At 34.5% G+C, this 20,892-nt stretch overlaps 1 protein-coding gene across 4 annotated transcripts in view; it reads right to left on the minus strand.

Moving 5' to 3' along the window:
• The window catches only part of TAX1BP1 (Tax1 binding protein 1), a 56,400-nt gene that overhangs the window by 25,979 nt on the left and 9,529 nt on the right, over positions 1 to 20,892 (minus strand). For all 4 annotated transcript variants that reach the window (XM_021538190.3, XM_021538188.3, XM_021538189.3 and 1 more), the window contains exons 3-5: positions 13,331 to 13,433; positions 9,708 to 9,895; positions 7,925 to 8,083 (exon numbers count right to left, since the gene is read on the minus strand). In XM_021538190.3, coding sequence (XP_021393865.2) covers positions 7,925 to 8,083; positions 9,708 to 9,895; positions 13,331 to 13,433 — 450 coding nt within the window. The remainder of the gene's footprint in view (positions 1 to 7,924; positions 8,084 to 9,707; positions 9,896 to 13,330; positions 13,434 to 20,892) is intronic.

Here is a 20,892-nt window from a genome sequence, read left to right on the forward strand (position 1 = left end):
AATGAAACAAAAATTCAATGAGTTGTAAGGTAAATTTCCCTAGAATCAAAATCCCACTTTGAAAATCCTGATGTACCTTCAGATAGGGGAACAAGAAGAAATATCCAAAATCTTTACTGCTATTCTAAAATGGCAGATTTAAGACTGATAATTTTAAAAACAATTTTATAGTAATTCCATGCAACACTGTGTTCATAAAACTATTATAAGCTCAACCTAAAAGATATGCAAAGATCATGCTTGGGGTCATCCTTGAAACACATTTAAAATCAATTTAGTAAATAAATTTCTGCTGCAAAAAGACTAATAATCTTTCATATGAGAATGGAAGAGCCATAATGTTTCTAAATTCTCATTTTTATAAGGGAAAATCATGGCAAAAATCCCCACGTTCAACAACGAAGAACAGCATGCTTTCCCTACTCATTTCTTCCTTCAAATGGATTTTCACAACAGCAGTTAAACATTGCTAAGCACAGTCTGGTTAATGGAATGGTACAGACATCTCTTCCTATGATCAGCACAAACACATTTTTCATACATACTGAAGGTAGAGAGAGATCCAGCAGAATAAAATACTTGAAAAATACAATCCAAGACTATTTCCAGTCATTACACCTTGCAGCATGGCAATGGTTACCATGGCTTTTTATGCTTCATTTTCCCTTTCCATAACACATAGAAGTCCCTACCAACCTTTTCAAAATCACCCCACACCTAAAGCATTCACCTTTGATTAATGGCTAGTATCTGCAGCCCTTTTTTTTGCTTTTTGAGAATGCATACACTGTAACAAAGAAGGGTGAGAAGTTAAAAATGAGCTATGCAGCTCACACTGAAGAGGTCAAGTCACTAAATACAAGGCAATATATTTAAAAACAAAAATTAAAAAAAAAAATAAAAACCAACCAACCAAACAAAAAGCAGTACCACCTTTCAGCTGGATTGATTTATCTGGTTGTAATTTAATGTCAGAGGAACCATTATATTTGATATCCTACAGAGAATTTAGGGGGCTTAGATCAATTATCTGCAGGAGACTTTTCTTTATCCCACTAACATCACAGCAGCTCTAACAGAATCATGTGAAACACTTGTATGACACCATACTCTGTTTAAAGGACCTCTGAGTATAAATGATGAACACAACATAGCACCACTGCAGCCAGTGCAAAAACAAGTCTGTCCATAACACGACATGAAAGTTCCGAAAGGAAACCTCAAGTTCTAATTTTTCTTTTAAAAAAAAAAAATTAAGCATTCAGTAAAGAGCAAACCAATTCCAAATAAACTCAGTGACATTAAGCTTTTATCCTTGTGACTATGACTTGTAATAGAAATAATGCTCTAAAAAACACTGCAGTCAGTCTATTTTGAAAATATAAGATGCCACAGTGGTTTTAACATCATAAAAGTGATCAAAACTACAACACTAAGGTCTACAGAACTAAATCTGTAAAAGTTCATCTAAGTTACATCAGTCACTCAATTTACTGTCATGAAGATTACAAACACGTATGTTTTTGCAAGAGGCAGCTGAAGCATTTACACACAGAGAATTTGCAGCATGTATTTACATGCCAGAATATTACTTTCTTAAAACAATTTCACTATAAGCAATTGATTTTGCAAGGTTGTTTCCATGAATACATAATTTGAATTGTAGAATATCTCAAGTTGCTATTTAATTTTCCAGTGAAATAATTTTCAATTGCCCAGTTTAAGAAATATACATACAGAGAACAGTCAAAAAACCATGAAACGGGGTTTCCTCTTAATATGATGTTTATAGTACCCAAGGGTGCTGTAATTACTGGAACCAACCTGAGCAAATTCAGAGTGTTTAATTTGTGTCTAAAATTAAATGAAACTGGGGGGAGTTTAGCTTTTTGGGCTGGGGGGCAGCTTGCCTTTTGGACGGTTTGTTACCATCAGATTTCCACACATGCACCACACATGAACAGTATGAACAGAGCCTGGTCTAAAGAGACACTGAAGAAATAATTTATTCACTTACTCCTATTCCCTCAGGCTGAACTGGGCATTTGCACTGCTTACTCATACTGCTGACATTATCACAGTGCACCACAGTGTTTTTTCACTATCTAAGCAGGGAAATTCTCCTTATAAAATAGCATAAAAAGCCACCTTAAATGAATCCCTGATATTTGAATAAAATTCTCTAATAAATAAAGCTACTGTGCAGGTAGAACCTGTCAGCTGAATGTGAATTTACATGGATGCCTTATTAAAATTCCCCATCAGATAGATGAATAAGCCCACTTTTAAAAAGTTAAATGGCAAATTAAATTTACAAAAAGCATGAAAGAACAAGTTTATCAAGTCAGTAAATTCACTTCTGCACCAATTTATGCAAGCATCATAACAGAAACACTATTAAAATGCTCACAAGATCAAAAGATAAAAAGGCAGTCTTCAAATCCATTGCTTCTGACTTAAGCTAAACATAGAAACTACTGGCAGAGGAATAAGACTTGTCACCACTGTCACATTAAAGAAATCAGTTTAGAAGTGCCCTCTTCCCACTAGAGGGAGACCAATGACTGCAAAAGCATCTGCTCTTTACAGAAGCACAAAACAGTCTCCACAAAATTGAATGGTTGCAGAGTTACCAAAGGAATAACCAATAAAAGACACACAATGACTACTATATGCTTCTCTTCTTCAGCACAGTAAGACTGAATCTTAAAACAGTAGGCATTGTTGCCACAGACCTTATACATGGTTTAACCATACACAAAACTGGGAACACAAGGACCAAAAAGCATTCTTATGTACAAAGCTAAACACATATTCATAATGTCTAAGATGAAGATTAGAAATATTTAAATTATAATTTTGTAACTAAAAACATACTAAGCTTTTGTTCCTTTTTTTAAAAAAGTTTCCTTCAATTTTTAAAATGCAAAATATATACAGATAAAACTAGCATAACAATGTTATTCAACATACTGATTAAGTATCAGTTTATGAAAGTAAATCAAAGGAAAAGTTGAAACATTAAAAGCAACCTGAAGCAGTTATGTAATCACGTATCTCTTTTTAAGCAAAATTATCTTAATGTGTAGTTACATCATTATTTTAACAGTCTTATATTGCTAGAGTTGCAAGTTGTATATATATAGCATGATCCTAAATAAAAGTATGCTACCAGGGACCATCAACCTAGTTAAAACAGAGTAACTCTGAAATACTAACAGAAGGTTGCGAGAAAAAGATGTGACATTTCTGAAACATTTCCAATAATTTCACATTTACTCTGAATTCCCACACAGAGTAGTAACAGATTAAGTTAAATCTTCACACTCAGTAAGAACTATTTTAATGTCATCTGGGGAAAAAAATAGTAGGAATAGTTTAACTGACATGAAAACTGCTGCAAAGGAATACTGTGCTTTCCTCTAACTGAAAATATAGCAAGTCTATGGCAAGCCCTTTTCAAAAGGCTAAACGAGGGGGGCAGGAAACTTTCATACTTGGGGGCAGGTAAAAGGAAAGGCCACTTATACCCTTCTCTAAACTGATTCTGTCAGAACAACTACATACTGCATTAAGCAGGCCTTGGATACGAGGAAAAATATCAACGTAAAAGAAATAAAGACTGAATTTGTCTCTCATCTTACAGTATCTCAAGCTATGGAAGGGTGGGGTTATTAACACAACTAAGTGGTAATAAACCATAAGTACACACTAAAAAAGTGGGGCTGGACAGCATGTTTCCTGTGAGTGCAAACACTGACTAATGCCAAGCTGTGTGTCTTATAAATATCTTTTTTTCTGTAATGGTGGCAACAACAAGAAAAAATATTGTTTGCAGAATCATTCATGTGTTGAATACTAATCTTTTTTATTAATGTGATAAAGCACTAAAAAAATTAACCAAATCTAAAAAAACAAAAACTTTTAGGGACAAGAGTGCAATAACGCATTACAAGAAGATCTGTTTCAGGAACTCTAATAGCACATTATGACTTTATATCTTTAATGTGTTTATTCCTCCTACCTTTGGTAGGAAAGGACCTGACTATCTTTTAAGAAGGCAACACAAAACTGTCTATCTCCCGAACAGCAAGGGCACCTTAACAAACCAAAGTCAGTAGTCTGCTGTACCCATTAATTTCAAGTGCCACAAACACCAGAACTATTTGTAAAACTCAAAAAATGGGAATCTTTTCAACACCTGAAAACATGCTTAGATCGCAACAGTCAAGCTTGATGGAGCACTAATTGTATTACACCTGTATAGATTCTTAAAAGCCATGCTCTTCAAAGACTGAGCTACTTTAAGCTTATCTCTTCCTAGTAACCACTTAAAAAATACCCAAACTCAGCAAAAAGCACAGAGAAGACACCAGTTCTACTGCCCAAAATTCTGCAAGAGTAACTAGGTGTGAAGAGAGGTCATTTAATCAGGAGTGGGAGAGAAGCACTAATTGGGATTAGATGTGGCATTGTCATGTCTACAACTGCCCTGTCTATTTAAAGAATGCAATGCCTCTACAGAAGCATTTCTCAATGATCCAAGCTACTTCCGAGTTGTTTCTGAAAATAAAGTACTGACAAAAATCAACACCAAAAAGAAGAAAGTGTTCTAAAGCCATATGGATAAATATAAATAAAAAGGGGATTTTAAGAGAACTGTTTTTTAAGGAAATATTTTCATATTAGGAACTTGGAGCTTTCCCATCTTCTATTTGTTACACTGCACCTCAGTAAAGTAACTTATCTACAACTCCTAACCACACCATCAATATTCTGTTCAATTACAAAAAATATAACATAGCTTAACAATAGATTTGATCAAAGGACAAAATGAGCTAAAATACCCATATAATTTTGTCTGAAGAAACTAAGAAAGATTTTCAGAAATTGGGCAGATTGGCAAGTATTATGATTCTAGGGGTTCATAATTCCAGGGCTCCCTTATCACAATAAAAATGTAATAAGCAAATTTTAGTTGGCAGCATAAAGAGCTCTGCACTCAATTAGGATCAAATATATGTGTCTGTACAGACACATCCACTTCCGTGACATATGCAATTATTGCTTTTTAAACATAGTGCTTTGTATTAGTGTGGATTTTTTGAAAGCTTTTTGCACAAGCAGAAATATATTGTCCACTTCCTGATGGAAGTACTTGCAAAAACAAACAAAAAAACAAAAAAACCCCACAATGTTAAGAGATTGCACACAGGTTCAATGTAAATTACCTTTACTTTTAACAGAAAAATATTTCTATCAATTATAGCTGCCTTAACTACAAAAGTAATGACATACAGTAAATATAATAATTATATTTTCTCATATGGCCTATTTTGTTTTATTAATTGTTAATATGCTCTAAAGTATATTGGAAGATTTTTAAAATAGAATTCCAAAAGTTAAACCTTTGCCTCAGATTTTTTAAAATACAGATTTTTAAATTAATCTGTTCCACTTATTACCTATTTATATATTAAAAGTTTGTAGAGCATAACTAAAAATTCACATACATATGAAAAAAGATAACTAGAAACAAAAGAAGAAAATAAAAAGCCTCCACAGTACTTAGTTAAAACAACCACTCAAAGGCAAAAAACCTATAAGCCAAGCCAAAACAACCTGGCCCACACTAAGCACCTGTGAAGATTCTGCTGTTACAGAAAATACAAATAGATTCTGATTATTTATCACTTCTAAGATTATCCCCTGTAGTCTAATATAAAAACATCCAAATAAACACATTGCTTAGCTTTACTGCCAATAACAACTATTCACATCACACAAAGCACACTAGATTATCTGGGGGCTTCGTTCAGAAGCGGTTTTCTAAGACCTGGGTTAGTGATTAGCTGGAATGGGGATGTTTTGTGGGGTTGTTCTGTCTGGATTTTTGGGTTTGGTTGACGCTTTATTTTTTAAACAAGTGACAAGAAAAATAAAATCTAGGTACTGAAATCCAGCCGAGTGCTGTGTCACTGCTTCTCAGGAATCTTTAAATCAATCCATTAATGCACTGTATGTATTCCCAGCAAACATAAATTACATAGTCCTGTGATGTACTGCTGTGTATTGGGCTGGGGGGGGGGGCAAGGAGAGAATGTCATCCCTAAGACTGCAGAGCCACATATAAAGCATTGCTTATTAAAATTTCCAATGTTTAAAACACTAACTGCAACTGATTTAGTAGATGCTGTAATTTTCAGCAATAACACTCAATTTATATTCTGCTTATATACATAAACAAAGGAAAACTTTTTCAACTTAGCAGGTATGTTTCTTCTTTTAAAGAAGTGGAAAACAGAAAATAGGAAAAAATGTAAAATAAGACAACATCAAATCCTTAGAGACAAAAAATAATTGCCTAAATTAGAAAACTTCCATAGTATTTTAGCCAGGTGAAGAGCTACATCAGCCTTAGGTCAGATATCTATTTGTAGCTAAATACAAGTGAGAAGTCTGTCACACTGCATTCTCTCTTCATGAAAATACAAGGCCAAAGCAGAACACCAGCAGAGAAAAAAAAAAAAGAGACAGTAAAAAAACACAAACCCAAACATTCCCGAAATCAGGTTCTATTTGCTAAATTCTGGTATCTTAGAGGCAAAACTATTCTGAATTAGAGAAGTTCACTGCAAAATGTGAGAAAGCATTGAGACATTTTTTTCCTATACAGTCTAACTGTATCCTTGCATGGCAGCAATCAGAATCCCATTTCAGAAACTCTTCTAAAATTGAATTGTAAAGCTAACATGGGTTGGAACTGACAATTGTTTTCAAATATTTTTTTAAATAAGAGCCTCAAGGGACAATGAGCTGTGTAGCTCACTCAGATTTCTCCACCACACTTCCGATATGTAAATCAATGAAATGTGTATTTATATCCTCTCATTGATTTGAGCTAATGCTCCCATGTATGTGAAGTTAAAATCATTCTTTAATAGAAAAAGTTGTTTTTCTAAACAGCATTTTATCCTTTCTTTTTTTCCTTAGTCAACACTCCAGTCCATTTCATTCATTGCTCAAAAGTATGCTACAAAGCACTAACATTTTGAAGTTCTCTCAACAAACTCCTATTAAAGGTGTATGACACAGGACTCTTGACATGTACATACTAGTACCTAGAAATAGTCTATTAACTGCTGTCTACAGTTAAATTATGTAGGCTTCATTACTTCAAATTTGTCCATGTCACCACCTCCCTCCCACATGTTTTTAATCTCCTCCTAAAAGCTGGGTTTTTTAAAAAGCAGCAGATTAAAGATAGATTAGATCCAACTTTTTGGTGCTCTTTTTATAGTATAAAATTTCCTCCTTACCACATGCAGCATTCAAAATTAAGCCGGCTTTGGTTTAGGCTACATTTACATTTTCACTATTAATTAACACTTTAAACTGATTTTTAGGTTTATGCTTCTTTTCCTTTTGAGTTGTGAAACCTTTTAAGAGAAGACAGTTACTAGAGGCTTTCCACTTTTTACATACCTTGGTAGAAGCATTCTCTGTTGATCATTGCTTTTCATACCAAAATTTTTTATCATTTTCAATAGCCTGTATTCTATACAGTTATTCCCTAAGGAGAGCTTTTTTTGAAAAGCTTTTCTCCATTTTAAATTAATGCAAGCAAACTTTAAATTATCAACTACTTTCCACTATGAATTCCACAGTTAAATATCAAACATCTGGTAACAGTTGTCATGGACTATCTCACCAAACCTGGTACCAAAAGCCTTAAATATTTTAGCCATTTTATGACATAAAAGTAATAGTAGCACAAGGTTAATAAGGACTGACCTATTCTAGTGTAAACGTCTATCTAACTGCTGAGGGGTTTTGATAGCTGATTTTCACACAGTTTGACTGGTTCTTGAAAAAGCAGTAATACAGACATTATGAGTCAGCTTTAATCAGTTAAACAACTAACCTTTTGCTCTGCTTGAAGTTGTTCACATCTCTGCTTCTCATGGTTGAGTTCTTTTTCCAGTTGTTCAACTTGATCTCTGAGTTGTGTAGTTTCCTTTTCCAGAACAGAAGTTACCTTTAACAGCTCTTCTTTTTCTTTTAGTATTTTTTCAATTTTAAACTGAAAAAAATTTAAAAAAAAAAATAAGTAAAAAAAAAAAAAGACAGAGGTTTGATAATTTTTCTGCCCTTCATTCTAATCAAACAAGTGGAAAACTCATCACTCCAGTGTTTGAGCAGAAACACAAATTGTGTGTTCCCCAGTTAGGTTATTACAGTTTTCCCCTTTTTCTCAAATTTCTGACATTTAATTGCTTTTACTGCATAGTACCAGACTACCATTAGATAGCATACTTTGCAGTGTCCTGATTTATCCTCAAGTTTTCCTTCCTTAAATTAACTGCCGTTACTGTTCCCAAGTGACAGCAACTATGGAAGAGCTAATTCTGATGATGGCAGCTTGGTGAAAAAATGACAGCTGACTGTAGAGATACACATTCTCTCTACAGCACTATTTGAAGAATTTTTTGAGAAAAATGAATACACACATACACTCCACAGCACACCAACACCTGAAGAGTAAGCCCTGGAACATGAACTGTGCCCTTTCAATACTTAAAGGGAGCTTACAAAAGAGACTGGCAGACTATTTAGTAGGGCCTGTAATAACAGAACAAGGGGTATTTTTTAAACTAAAATATGATAGATTCAGATTAGATATAAGGAAGAAACTTTTATTATGAGAATGGTGAAACACTAGAAAGGGCTCCCCAGAGAGGTGGTAGATGGCAACATCCTTGGAAAAGTTGAAGGTTAGGCTGGATGGTGCTGTGAGCAACATCATCTTGAAGATGTCCCTACTCACTGCAGGGGGTTGAAGCAGATGACATGATATGGTTCATTCATACAGTTCTATAAACAAAGATCATAAAAAAATACTTGAGAACTTATTTAATTTTAGTACTACAAGTACATATCTGAAAAGCAAAAATATTCCAGATGTATCTCTGTACTAAATCTCTAAATCTCTTCTCCCTAAATTTTGAAAGCCATGAATCAAATACATGCATGTATGTGCCCAGATGCACCTAAGAGGATAAAATATCTGATGTCAGGGTAAGGGAACTGCACTGAAAAAATTTTCCAAGAAGCAACTCAAACAAAAGTTAGTTTGGGTTTCTTTTTTGTTTGTTTGGGTTTAAATAGTGTTCAGCCTACAAACAGCAACAAGCAAATGTAAACCACCTTGACTCTGGATATAAGCACACAAGACCAATCACATCTTTCTAGCAAAAAACACAACACATAGAAAACTGCTTTAAATAAAATAAGAGCTACTCTAATATACTTAGGCACCTGCAATTATTCAGCTCAGTCTCCAGGGCTCTTAACTTGGGCAAAAATTAAAGTATACTGATTCCATAACTCTTTTTCCTTACAAGAAGCACCATTTCACAGAAAGGGTATCTTGCCCTCCTCCAGTTAGTTGGTGACTACAGATGTGATAGAGGGGCAGTATCTACTCTTATGCTTCTCTGTCCATGCTTAGTGCTATACATTTTTACATCTTGATTTGTTTAACCTACAAATGTTCTGAACTTCAATTAAATAATATAGAAAAAGCCAGAAATATATACATTACACAGACACATGCAGATCTTTTCCTACTAGTTTTTTCTTCAGTATCTGTGATTGTATGTATATAGTGTAAAAAAAATAACATTTTAAGAATGTATGTATCAAACCTCAAGAAGTCCAGCTTTTGTGGTCACCACTAACATATCAGAGTTTCCTTCATCTTCCATAGTGAGCAATTCTTCAACTGGAGAAGAGGTACGAAACTGGAAAGGTGTGCTTGCTCCACGGATTTCTCCTTTGTAAGTCACGTAACAGAACTGATAAAATTCTCCATCATCATTTGGTAGATAATATCCTATCAAAATACATTCATATTTCAATAAATATTCTACAAATGCTTACAAGTCTCCATCTGCAGACAGATTACCACATCATGTTAGACTTAGAGATTTCATGCTCACTGCCTCAGTAAGGCATAAATATACCATCAAAAGAGCAGAAACAAAAAGTCATCCTATTTAGTAACCTTCATCCCCCAGCCATTTCTGCTAGCATTTAAGACAAAGATTAAACAGTGTTAGGCAATAGCTTCTATATGTCACATACATCAGGTAACAGCTGCTGCATATACATTTATGAAACAGAATCATTAGCAACCAGATGCCATGAAGTTGCATCATGACCACATTATCGTGTGATTGCTGGACAGTCACAGAACATAGAGCAACTGATTTTTTGCCCTTGAAATACATATACAACCATATACAACAGAAAAAGACCAAATAATATGCAGTGACAAGACATCTGTAACTTCACCGGGTAGCATTTGTACATAGGGTTTTGTTGTTGTTGTTGTTTTGGGAGGCAAGGGTTTGTGGGACAAACATCTTTTCTTTTTTTTTTTTTTTTTTTGCCATTTTTTAATGCCAAAGCACAGAAATGCTCTGACTGGATGATACCAGCCAAAAGAGATGAGCCTGGAATTTAACACAGAGCTTATTTTTTAAAATTAAAAAATATTCTTCTAAACTTTACAAGGTAAGAATAAGTCCTCTTTCTTGAAGCTATGTAATGGTACATGGGGCAAGCAAATTATTTGAGAATTACTGTGTGACTATCTAACTGAATTGTTGCCCACTAAAGCTTCCAGCCTCCTGCATGACCCAGATTCACAAAATAAGATTTATGAATGTTAAAAAATCATTTTGAGAACTACTGACATTTTTACCTTTATCAATATATCCAAGACCCATGCCTTACCCAATTTAATGGTAAGAAAACTGGCCAGTTTTATTCAGAATACTTATTTTCAGATACTGTAGCCAGCCTGAGGATAATACTAACACAATAAACCCTCACCCAGTGCTCAGTCCAGTAGGTGATGCCACCCATTTCAGTTCTTATTTCACCACATTTCAATCTTCTCCCTTTCTAACTTTATCACAACTTTTAAACAACTTTTATTCCAGATTCCTGGAAGTCTTTTCCCAGTACTCTTAGCTACCTTTCCTAGAAATAGTAAAATTTTACAATTGTTGTATAGACAGCATTTGTACCAAGAACTTCATGTTTCCATTAGTATTATACTTTATTAACAGTTGCTCATGGAATAGTATCTGAATCTCAAATCATCAGGATTCATGCTTTTGGGCCTGGCTACACTTTCCTAGCACTGTACTTCAATTTACCCGATTCAGTGTTTAAGTAAGATGAAACTATGCAGAAATATCTACATTGCTGCTTCAATGCATTTTAATACCGGTTTAGACAACCTGATTTTAAAACTACTGAAAATCTTTTTTCTTGTTCTAACATTTTCTTGTTCTAACATGTACTGGAGAAACACATTTCTGATTATTTTCTTCCAGCACACTTACTTGACCATAAAAAAACCCAACCACATTTAACATGCCATACAAGATTTACTATTTAGCTCAGATAATTAAACTCCTGTAAGGTCTACTGATTTCATCTCAGCAACCTTAAAGTATCTTGCCAATCACAACCAGGAGACTGTCTGAATGGAGATTCAATCTGGCAGCTCTATAAAAGTGGAGATCTGTCAGGATGGAAGGTAACAGATGGGACAGAGATACTTGGTCCTTTATGTGTGGTAAAATTTCTATGTACAAAGAACTGATAATGGCAGTTCTACTGAACAGAAGAGTTCTACTCTTCTAGATCACTTTTTGTTTCAGTCCAACCCAATTTCATTCATTCAGTGAACTTTGGTAACTGCAAAAGAAACTAATGACTTCCTTCCCATTTCTATGGAACACGCATACTTTTCAATCAACTTCAGGGTTATAAAACGGTTATCAGACCATGTGGATATGATCATCATCAAAAGCACCAGAATAAAAAAAGACCTGGCAAAAGAAAGACCTGAACTCAAGGCTATCACTATTTGCAGCTTTAATAAGACAACAGCTAATACACTCATCATTTCAGGACTTCAATTATTTTATTATTTTTGTATGTTTTAAGCAATAAACACATAGACAAAAACTAAGGCTAAGACTGGGAAGTATAAATGAAGGTAAGATTGTACATAAAATTCTGTTTGTATGCAGAATAACACTAATTTAGTGGAGGTGCTCCTTTCATTCAATTTTGAATGTGTGCAGACTTTTGACATTTGCATTTGTCATCTCCTGTGGCAACAAGTTCTGCATGTTGACTGTGTTACAAAAGTATCATATCTACCTCCATTTTGATTTTGTCACTTGGTAGCTTACATCAATGGTTCCTATTTATTTGGATATATAGGATGGTTAATCCATTCATGCCATGGGTAGCTGATTTTAGAGATATCAGTCACTTCACATTATTTTTCCCTTGCCCAGCCTAAAAAACCCAGCTGAAGGAAGTCTAGAAGGTCACTTTGTCAGGTTTCCCACTTCAGAGGCTGTTGTCAGCACCCAAGATTACTGCGGCTGTGTCTAAACAACTGAATAGAATTCTAATCCTTCCAAACCATACCTGTTCAAGAGCTGCACTACTCTCTCATGGTAAAAATGCTCTTCCTAATGTCAGACATAAACTTCCCACGTCATAGCCCACAGCCATTGTCCCTTTTTATATTTAACAATTTGGCTCTCATTTTTGTAACTCCACACCTTTACAGAAAAGCTATTTCTCAATTTTGATCTCCCTTTCTTGTACTTTACTAGCCCTGTTTTCAGACTGCAAAGGGGAGGGAGACGGTATGACTTGCACACAGTGTTCAAAATGTAGTTATACTATAGACTTGTACAGTGGTATAAAGATTTATGGTTTGTTCCTTATTCTTAAAAGCCTCAGACATTTCCATCAATTCCTTGCAGTAAAAGGTCCCTTGCAACTCTATGACTACTCTGAAACTTCATGACACCATCATCTACACTATTCTTTGACAAGAATCACTTCACATTGACAATGTTTAAAGACCAGGGACTGAAGTCTATGTAAAGACACAATGCACTAAGACCAAGATTTAAAAAACCTACTGATGATTAAATGAAGTCACTTATTGTATTTTAATAGTTTCCAGCAGAGCTTCTCCATCAGTCATGAGTATCTGCCATTACTATGTAAAAAACATACTAAAGTCCCATACTTTTCCTTACAATTTTCCTTGACATCTATAATAAGACTAAACTTTCCACGGTAAAATGTTGAAAATTATCCTCCAATTTATCTATTTTAAACTCCAGAACTGTTACACAATGCTCAGCACTTAAATGAACTGATAAGTATTTAAAAAGCTGAGTAGGCTGGAAAATACAGATAGACACTGCCTTATACTCACCTTGGAAAGTCAGCACACAGTTAACAGTTGATCCTTCCACATAATTTTCTGGCATAGGTGACCAAAGAAACGTGTAATAATCTCTTGATGTACTCCAACCAACCTAAAATTAAATAAACCACAACAAAAAAAGAATTAAAAAATAAAGAAAGAGAAAACATTAAACAGAGGAGTTTGATATTCACAATTAAGATATCATGGTCTGGCCTTTACAACATACTGTAATATGCATATTTCTGCTTCAAAATGCAATAAAAAGATACTTACCAATGTTTACAAATCAGGAATATTTTAACAAGCATGCCAAAGATTTAGCATTAATTTTATTAAGCTTGTTACCTAAGGCAGTAAATGGGTCTAAGGCAATAAAAGGGTCTATATAAAGTAAAACACCAGACAGTTTTCACTATATATTAAACTATTTGGTACCTTTTTTTTTTCTATAAAGATACACATTTCTACATTAAAAATACAAAAATATTAATTCCTGATTTTATAATGAAATTTCCTTAGTGTAGGTTCTATCAATGTTGACTCTTTTGTGTCCACAGTCCAACTGATTCATCAGAAAACAAAAAGGAGGGAGAAAAAAAGAAGCTTTCTGTCTCTGTGGCACTCGATAAAGAAGGGTGCAGGACACGCTCTATGGTGTGAAAAGGAAAGGATAAATCCCAGTTTATTTTGCACATTTCTTTTTTTACAGGGTTTTTAAAGACCATCCCCTGTCTGTCTCTAATTGGTCAGTAACAAGTTGTTACCCTGTACTGATTGGGCACTCAAACCCCCAGTGTGTATGTACAGGAAACTTTATTTGTGAGATTTTTTTCGTTTTTCTATCTAACAGTGTAAAAACAGTTTATACAGGTGGCTAGTTTTTATTACAGTCCTAGAGCTCTTTCTCAGGGAAAGCAGTTGTTTTTTACTGCTGCAGAACTCTGTTCTCACGAAGAGCTGTCAGCTTTTTCATGGCTTCTATCAGCTCAAGTCAGGATTCAGTCTATAGGCCTTTGGCCTGCTGTTTCACCACCACAGCTTTCTATGCTACTGAAAAGATCACAACTGACACTTGAATTTTTTGACAACTTCTGCAATGCTAAAGACCAACATTTCAGTGTCATGCTAACTGTCTCATACACACACGCTATGTCTGAGAAAAAAAATGGATCTGCATGAGAACGGAACACAGCTAAGTCAGCACAGTCTTCTGCTAACTTCAAAAACCCTGTGCTTTCAGAGTTTTCCTAAGAGTGCAGTTCTGTACAGTGGTGAGCCACTTCAGAGAAGCTGTGGATGCCCCATCTCCTGAAGTGTTCAAGGTCAGGCTGGATGAAGCTCTGAGCAACAAAGTATAGTTAGAGGGGTCCCTGCCCTACGCAGGAGGCTTGAAACTACGTCTTCTTTAACATCCCTTCCAACCCAGGTAATTCTATGAGCCTATGATTCTATCCTCTGAAGACATACATCCCAACAGGCTTGAAATACATGCAACTGAACCAGAAAGCCAAAGCAACTGTGCAAAAAATGGATATTAATAATAGCATAATGGTAAAGGAAAAGAAGAAATATATCTCATTTAGTCCACTGATGAAAAAAAATATACCAAAATCTTATCTAATGCTAGGTGTCATACAGTTTATCAGTAACTGGGAATACTGTCATGGAAGAATTAAGATATGGAAAGGGATTAAATTGTTTCCCAATTTTTATCAGGTAAGGTTGTTTCAAGAGGAAGAAGAAAAAAACTAATCCCCACACACAAAAACCACACAACAACCAAGAAAATATTAAGTTACCAACCATGATTTTCATTGCTTCAATAGGCAACACTTCCAAAGTGTTTAGAAGTCTTTATAAAGAATACATTGCAGCAGTGTATTTTAAAAGCATTAATAGCTAGGTGTCATACAGTTTATCAGTAACTGGGAATACTGTCATGGAAGAATTAAGATATGGAAAGGGATTAAATTGTTTCCCAATTTTTATCAGGTAAGGTTGTTTCAAGAGGAAGAAGAAAAAAACTAATCCCCACACACAAAAACCACACAACAACCAAGAAAATATTAAGTTACCAACCATGATTTTCATTGCTTCAATAGGCAACACTTCCAAAGTGTTTAGAAGTCTTTATAAAGAATACATTGCAGCAGTGTATTTTAAAAGCATTAATAGCTGGGTTTTAAAGGAATTTTCAATTAAAAAAAAAAAAAAAGAACATCTTTAGATAAGCAAAGGTAAAGAGAACATGAGGTAAAAGTAATTCAACAGCAAAGCAGCAGTTATGTATGTGTACAAGCATACATTTCACATATGCAAATTAATACACAGCATTACTAAAAAAAATCTGAATACATTATTCCATACATATACGTTCACTTTTTCACTTTTTTACTAAGAAATATGGAACACACTAATGTTGAAGATGATGGAGCCTTTATTATATTCTCAAAAAACATCAATTAACAACAGTGAAACCAGATTAAATTCTCATTACTTCTGTAAGGCAACACTTACTAAAAACAAGCAGCTCAGATGCTCAACACATCCACTATAATGGAATCACCTACTACATCTTAGGCCTATTCCTAGCAAAGAAGAGTTCTATGATATGTCCTATTAAGCAGCTTTTAAAAATGTCAGTGAAATGAGACTTCCTGGGGTTATTGTTCCCACACTTTAAATATTTCAGAAATAACAAGGAAAACTCTTCCAGTAACTTGAAGATAGTAAAAGCAATTTTTTCTCAACAAAAGTTCACAGGAAACATTTGGCAAATTTTCACATTAGTCATGTCTTCAAATCCAACTCAGATGTTACTGCCCATTTTTTATTTTGAACTTGCTTTTACTTCAGAAAAGAGAAGCACATACCATTATTTGCTGTTCTAAACTAAAGCAAACTGCTTTCTAAATTTAGCTCTCAGTGAGTGAAAAGTCAACATCATATTTTTTATTTCAGTTCTTTTGAATTTTGTTTAAATTCTCATGTCCAGAACAAATACTGTATAGAACTGAAATAATCTTTTCATCTGTTAAAAACCAGAATATGCACACACTGCTTCTAATGCTATTTTCATGACTAAAATACTGTTGTTCCTTCTGATAATTAACACTGGAAAACATAAAAGAAGAAACAAAATCCAGTAATGAAAACACAAAAATAAAAAGTTTATTCCTGGAATTCTATCTTTTTATATTTTTCTTTGATATCACATATTGAGTCATAAACTTAGTGATTTATCCGAAAACCTAAAGTTACTTTTATCAATACTCTACCTGCAGTAGTAATCAACAAAAGGGGTTTTTTGAGGTCTAGGTTTTAAGGTTTAAAGGTTTTAAAACTTCAGCTATACTGATACAAACAAAAAGAATAATTACGTAGAAAACAAATAACTCTACTGGTCAGCAGGTGCTGTATTTTTAAGTATAACTGTAATCTGTAGACTACTGGTACAAAGAAAACTGTGACACATCGCAAGCTAGCAGGGAATACCCAAGGAAGTTTACCTCGCAAGTATTTTCTGTAAAATTCCCCACATTTCCTGTCATCCAGCATCTCTTTCCCCAGGCAAGGTTCCCTGTCTTACACTCTTATGATTATGACAATTCCATCCTTTCTCAATGGACACACACAAGATAACAGCCGGTGTGCATTGCCCAACAGCTCTTGTCACTGCACAGAACATCAGGAATTGAGGGTTTTCCCTGCTACACGTTGCACATGTCAAAATCTGACAATGCAGAGAAGGAAGTATGAACAAATGTCATCTTCCTCACAGCTTAATACAGTTTAAAAGGGGAAGGTGAGTATTCTACAGCCAAGCAAGTTAATTCAGTAACATTTTTCAACATCCTTCCTACATAACAATAAATATCATTAAATTCCACAGGGTTATTTCTTAGATGGCACAAACAAGGAGCAAAGCCACATAATGATATTCTGAGAATAAAATAAAAACCAATTTAAGTAATCCATGTTTTAGGTGTAGGATGTAGATAGTTAAAGAAACAAAATAAACCAGTTTTTTTTATCAACAGGTTTTAATAAACTTTTACTTTAGTACTTTGTATCTTTTGCCAATATTCTCTTTAATAAGCCTAGCACGGAGTACACAGTGGCTCCAAACTACAAAATACTATGCAAATACATACATATACATATTCATAAGCTTCTCGATGGCAACAGGTTATACTATCACAGATATAAGACTACAGCACACACTGGATGCCTCAGCAATGATTTAAATGTGATCTTTGACATAGGTCTTTTAGCTCAGAAAGAAAACCAATAGATGTCTAAACTTTAACTAGGGTTAAAACCATATGAATAAAATTTAACTGCTTAAGGGAAAGTAAATAAAAATTGAGAAACTAAAACTAGTGGCAAAAGCTACAAAGGAAATCAATAAAAGGTGAAAAATATGAAGAGAAGATAGGTATATTTGTCAGCAGGCCCACAGTTAATTTATATGATAAATAAAACCTTGTAGCTTTGGAAGCAAAACAAACTGCATTCTCAGCAACATCAGGCATATTAGCTTAGAAAAATAGTTTCATTTTAGATTCAGAAAAGGTAGACTATTACTCTTACTGCTGATGATACCAACAAAACCTACTACCAATAAGATAGACTATCTTCCAAGTTAGTCTCTGAAATGGGAGAGGAGTTCAGATCCCAAAGAGCCCATTCGATGTGAACGCCTTGCCTGTACTACAGTGACAGGAGGAAAATGGCTATTGCAATTCTCAGGTCTGTAAGAACAGCGTTTGACTATTTCAACTGCCCAAACAACTGATATGCCTAACACTGAGCATCTTTTCTCATTAAAACATTATATAGAAAATAAATGCCTGCTAGAATGATTTGAAAATTTAATTCCTGCATTTGAAATTCAAAACAATGAAAAAAAGCCATTGAGAGAAATTTTGTCCATTATAAAAATATTTTTTTCAATAACACTGCATCATTTTTTATTTTCTTCATTTACTAAGCAAGTTGTAAAATTTTATGAAAAACATGAAAATTATGAAAATGTATAAAGCTCCAAGGATATTTATTTACATTAACTGGAACATAACAGCTTTCAAAAGACGGTAACAAGGGGAAAGATGTGGAAACCCACACTTAATTCTTGCTGAAGACTCATGTGAAGTTAACAGCTCTATTTTGGTATGAAGAACACATTCTTACATACCAAAATATGAAATCAAGGTTAAAGTTAACTTCACATATCAGCTGAAAAAACAACCAAAAAAATAAAAACACAAAAACCCAAACAAAAACACACCAACACAAACAAAACGAAACAACAACACAATCAACAAAAAGTCAACTACAAACATGAAACCAATTTCCAGTCAAAGTATAAAGTATGTGCTGACACACAGTAGGATTTTCTTACTATCAGAAACCTTCAATAAATGAGAAATTTCTACAGAACACACTGAGAAACTTTCTCTGAACCAGGAAGATCAAAACAGGCAGTTTATTAGTCCCACTTAAAAACCTGGCACAGGCCATGGCAACCATTACAACATCTACATTCAAGCACACAAACATGGCAAATTATAGAAGAACTCCAACACAAAAACTTCTGAAGTTCAGAGGAGAAAAATGAAGAATTACCTGTCAAACTACACTTACTACACTTCACTTGTCATGAAGCCTGAACTCAGTTTCATCATCTGATGAGCACAGCAGCCATCAGCATTGACTGACTGTGCTGACACCATTACTTTTTAAGGACTTCACTGAAAACACTGAAAATATTTTGCTTGGAGTTCAAAACTCAAAAAATAAAAAAGTTCTTATTTCTCAGTTGAAACAGCATATAAGACTTAGATGCTGTTTCAACTTCCCTAAAGCAGCAGAAAGAAAAAAATCCATAAAGCATCTGCTACTCAACACATTCTTCTATATGCTCTACACTTAATTCTTTCAAACTCCACCCTGAAATACATTTTTTAATTAGACAGCTGTGCATAAATGCAAACATTCCTGCCTTCCTTCCAGTAGTTAACCAAGAGATTAACAATCCAAAAACCAAATCCTATTTTCAACTTCTCAGCCATGTTTTTAAACCAAAATATGACTACACATAATTTATCCTACAAAAAAGTCATATCCAGACTAGGTTATTATGTACAATGTATAACTGAAACCGCACTTAATTTCCCCTCCATAAAATGAAAAGCTTTAATAGGCCATTGCAGAGTAATATACTCATGATATTCCTATCTCTGACTTCTGAGCAAAAAGACTTATTTTAGTTAAGGACATCATAAACACTTTTCAGTCATATAAACCAACTCAGTAGCCGCAGTGGAAATGCTGAAGTCTGGTAAAGTTTAAGAGTCCAGCATTAAGTACTTTGCAATTTGGCTGGGCAAGTAGGGACAACTCAGCTGTCCCATAATAGTCACACTAGACAGGTTTTCCTTCTATTAACAAACAGACATGCAGTCATCACAAAAGTTTTTTCTTCTTCTATGCTGCCCCACCGATACAAGCCCCTTCCTCACTGCAGTGTCACATCACACAGTGAGATCAGCTTTCCCATATTTACATTTCACCCACAGTATGTTTCAACAGAATAGCCTGAAGAAAATATGACAAGTAGAAAAAGGGGTGATGAGGGAGGGAGCGTAAATAGGGAGTGCCTGTCTTTATAGCCATAATGAGTTATCTAATACCTACCTGAGGGAAAATAATAACCATTTTATTTCACTGTATCTCCTTCAACTCTCATCTGGTTCATTTTACACAGAATGTAAATTTTTCTAAGGCAAAAGCTCTACCTTACAACTCCACAGTGTTTTTAGTGTAAAAATTATTTTCAACTTTGTTTTCATTTCTTGAGTTCCAGATTAATATGAAAAATAAATTTTTTCTGATTTTCAATTTTGTTAAATTTCTTTTCTTTTACAATCACTTGGTAAAGTCAGTTGATTCTATCTGGAGACAGCGTGCCTTAAAGAAAAATCATCAGCATGGGAGGCTCACTTGGCATTTTGTTCCCTGGCCTCAGAAAGCTGTTACACAGCTGAAAGAACAGCAGTGTTCATTCTGCTATATTAACAGTGTTTGACCCATCTACACAGCATCAACAAGCCAAAGAAGCAAACACCTCTTTGGAAAATACTTGTTTAGCTGAACCAATTTGGGCATAATCAGCAGGCCTCTACTGTAGATACCTAATTATGATCCAATTTTTTAAAAAATCACACCAAAAACTGAACTACAAAGTTTACCAGAGTAAACATTAAGCCCTTTTTCTAATTTAAAAGGTAAATTAAATAGCTGAGAAAGAAATTTGGCAAAGCACCCTAAGTACTGCAAGAAGTCAATCGCTACCTCTGAAAGAAGCAAAATTACACACAGTAGATGTATGTTATACACTTCAATTATTACTGACAACAGTAAGTCAGTAGCCTTTCCATGTTTCACATGGTAAGAAACATTTACTTTGCCCCAAACATATAGCACAGGTGTCTAAGCAAAACACCATTGGGACCAGTATCATAGGAAGAGATTTCTCCAAGCAGGCCTGGCTTGGGCCATAACCC

The sequence above is a fragment of the Lonchura striata genome, chromosome 1, assembly GCF_046129695.1.
Source record: "Lonchura striata isolate bLonStr1 chromosome 1, bLonStr1.mat, whole genome shotgun sequence".
NCBI classification, from domain to species: Eukaryota; Metazoa; Chordata; class Aves; order Passeriformes; family Estrildidae; genus Lonchura; species Lonchura striata.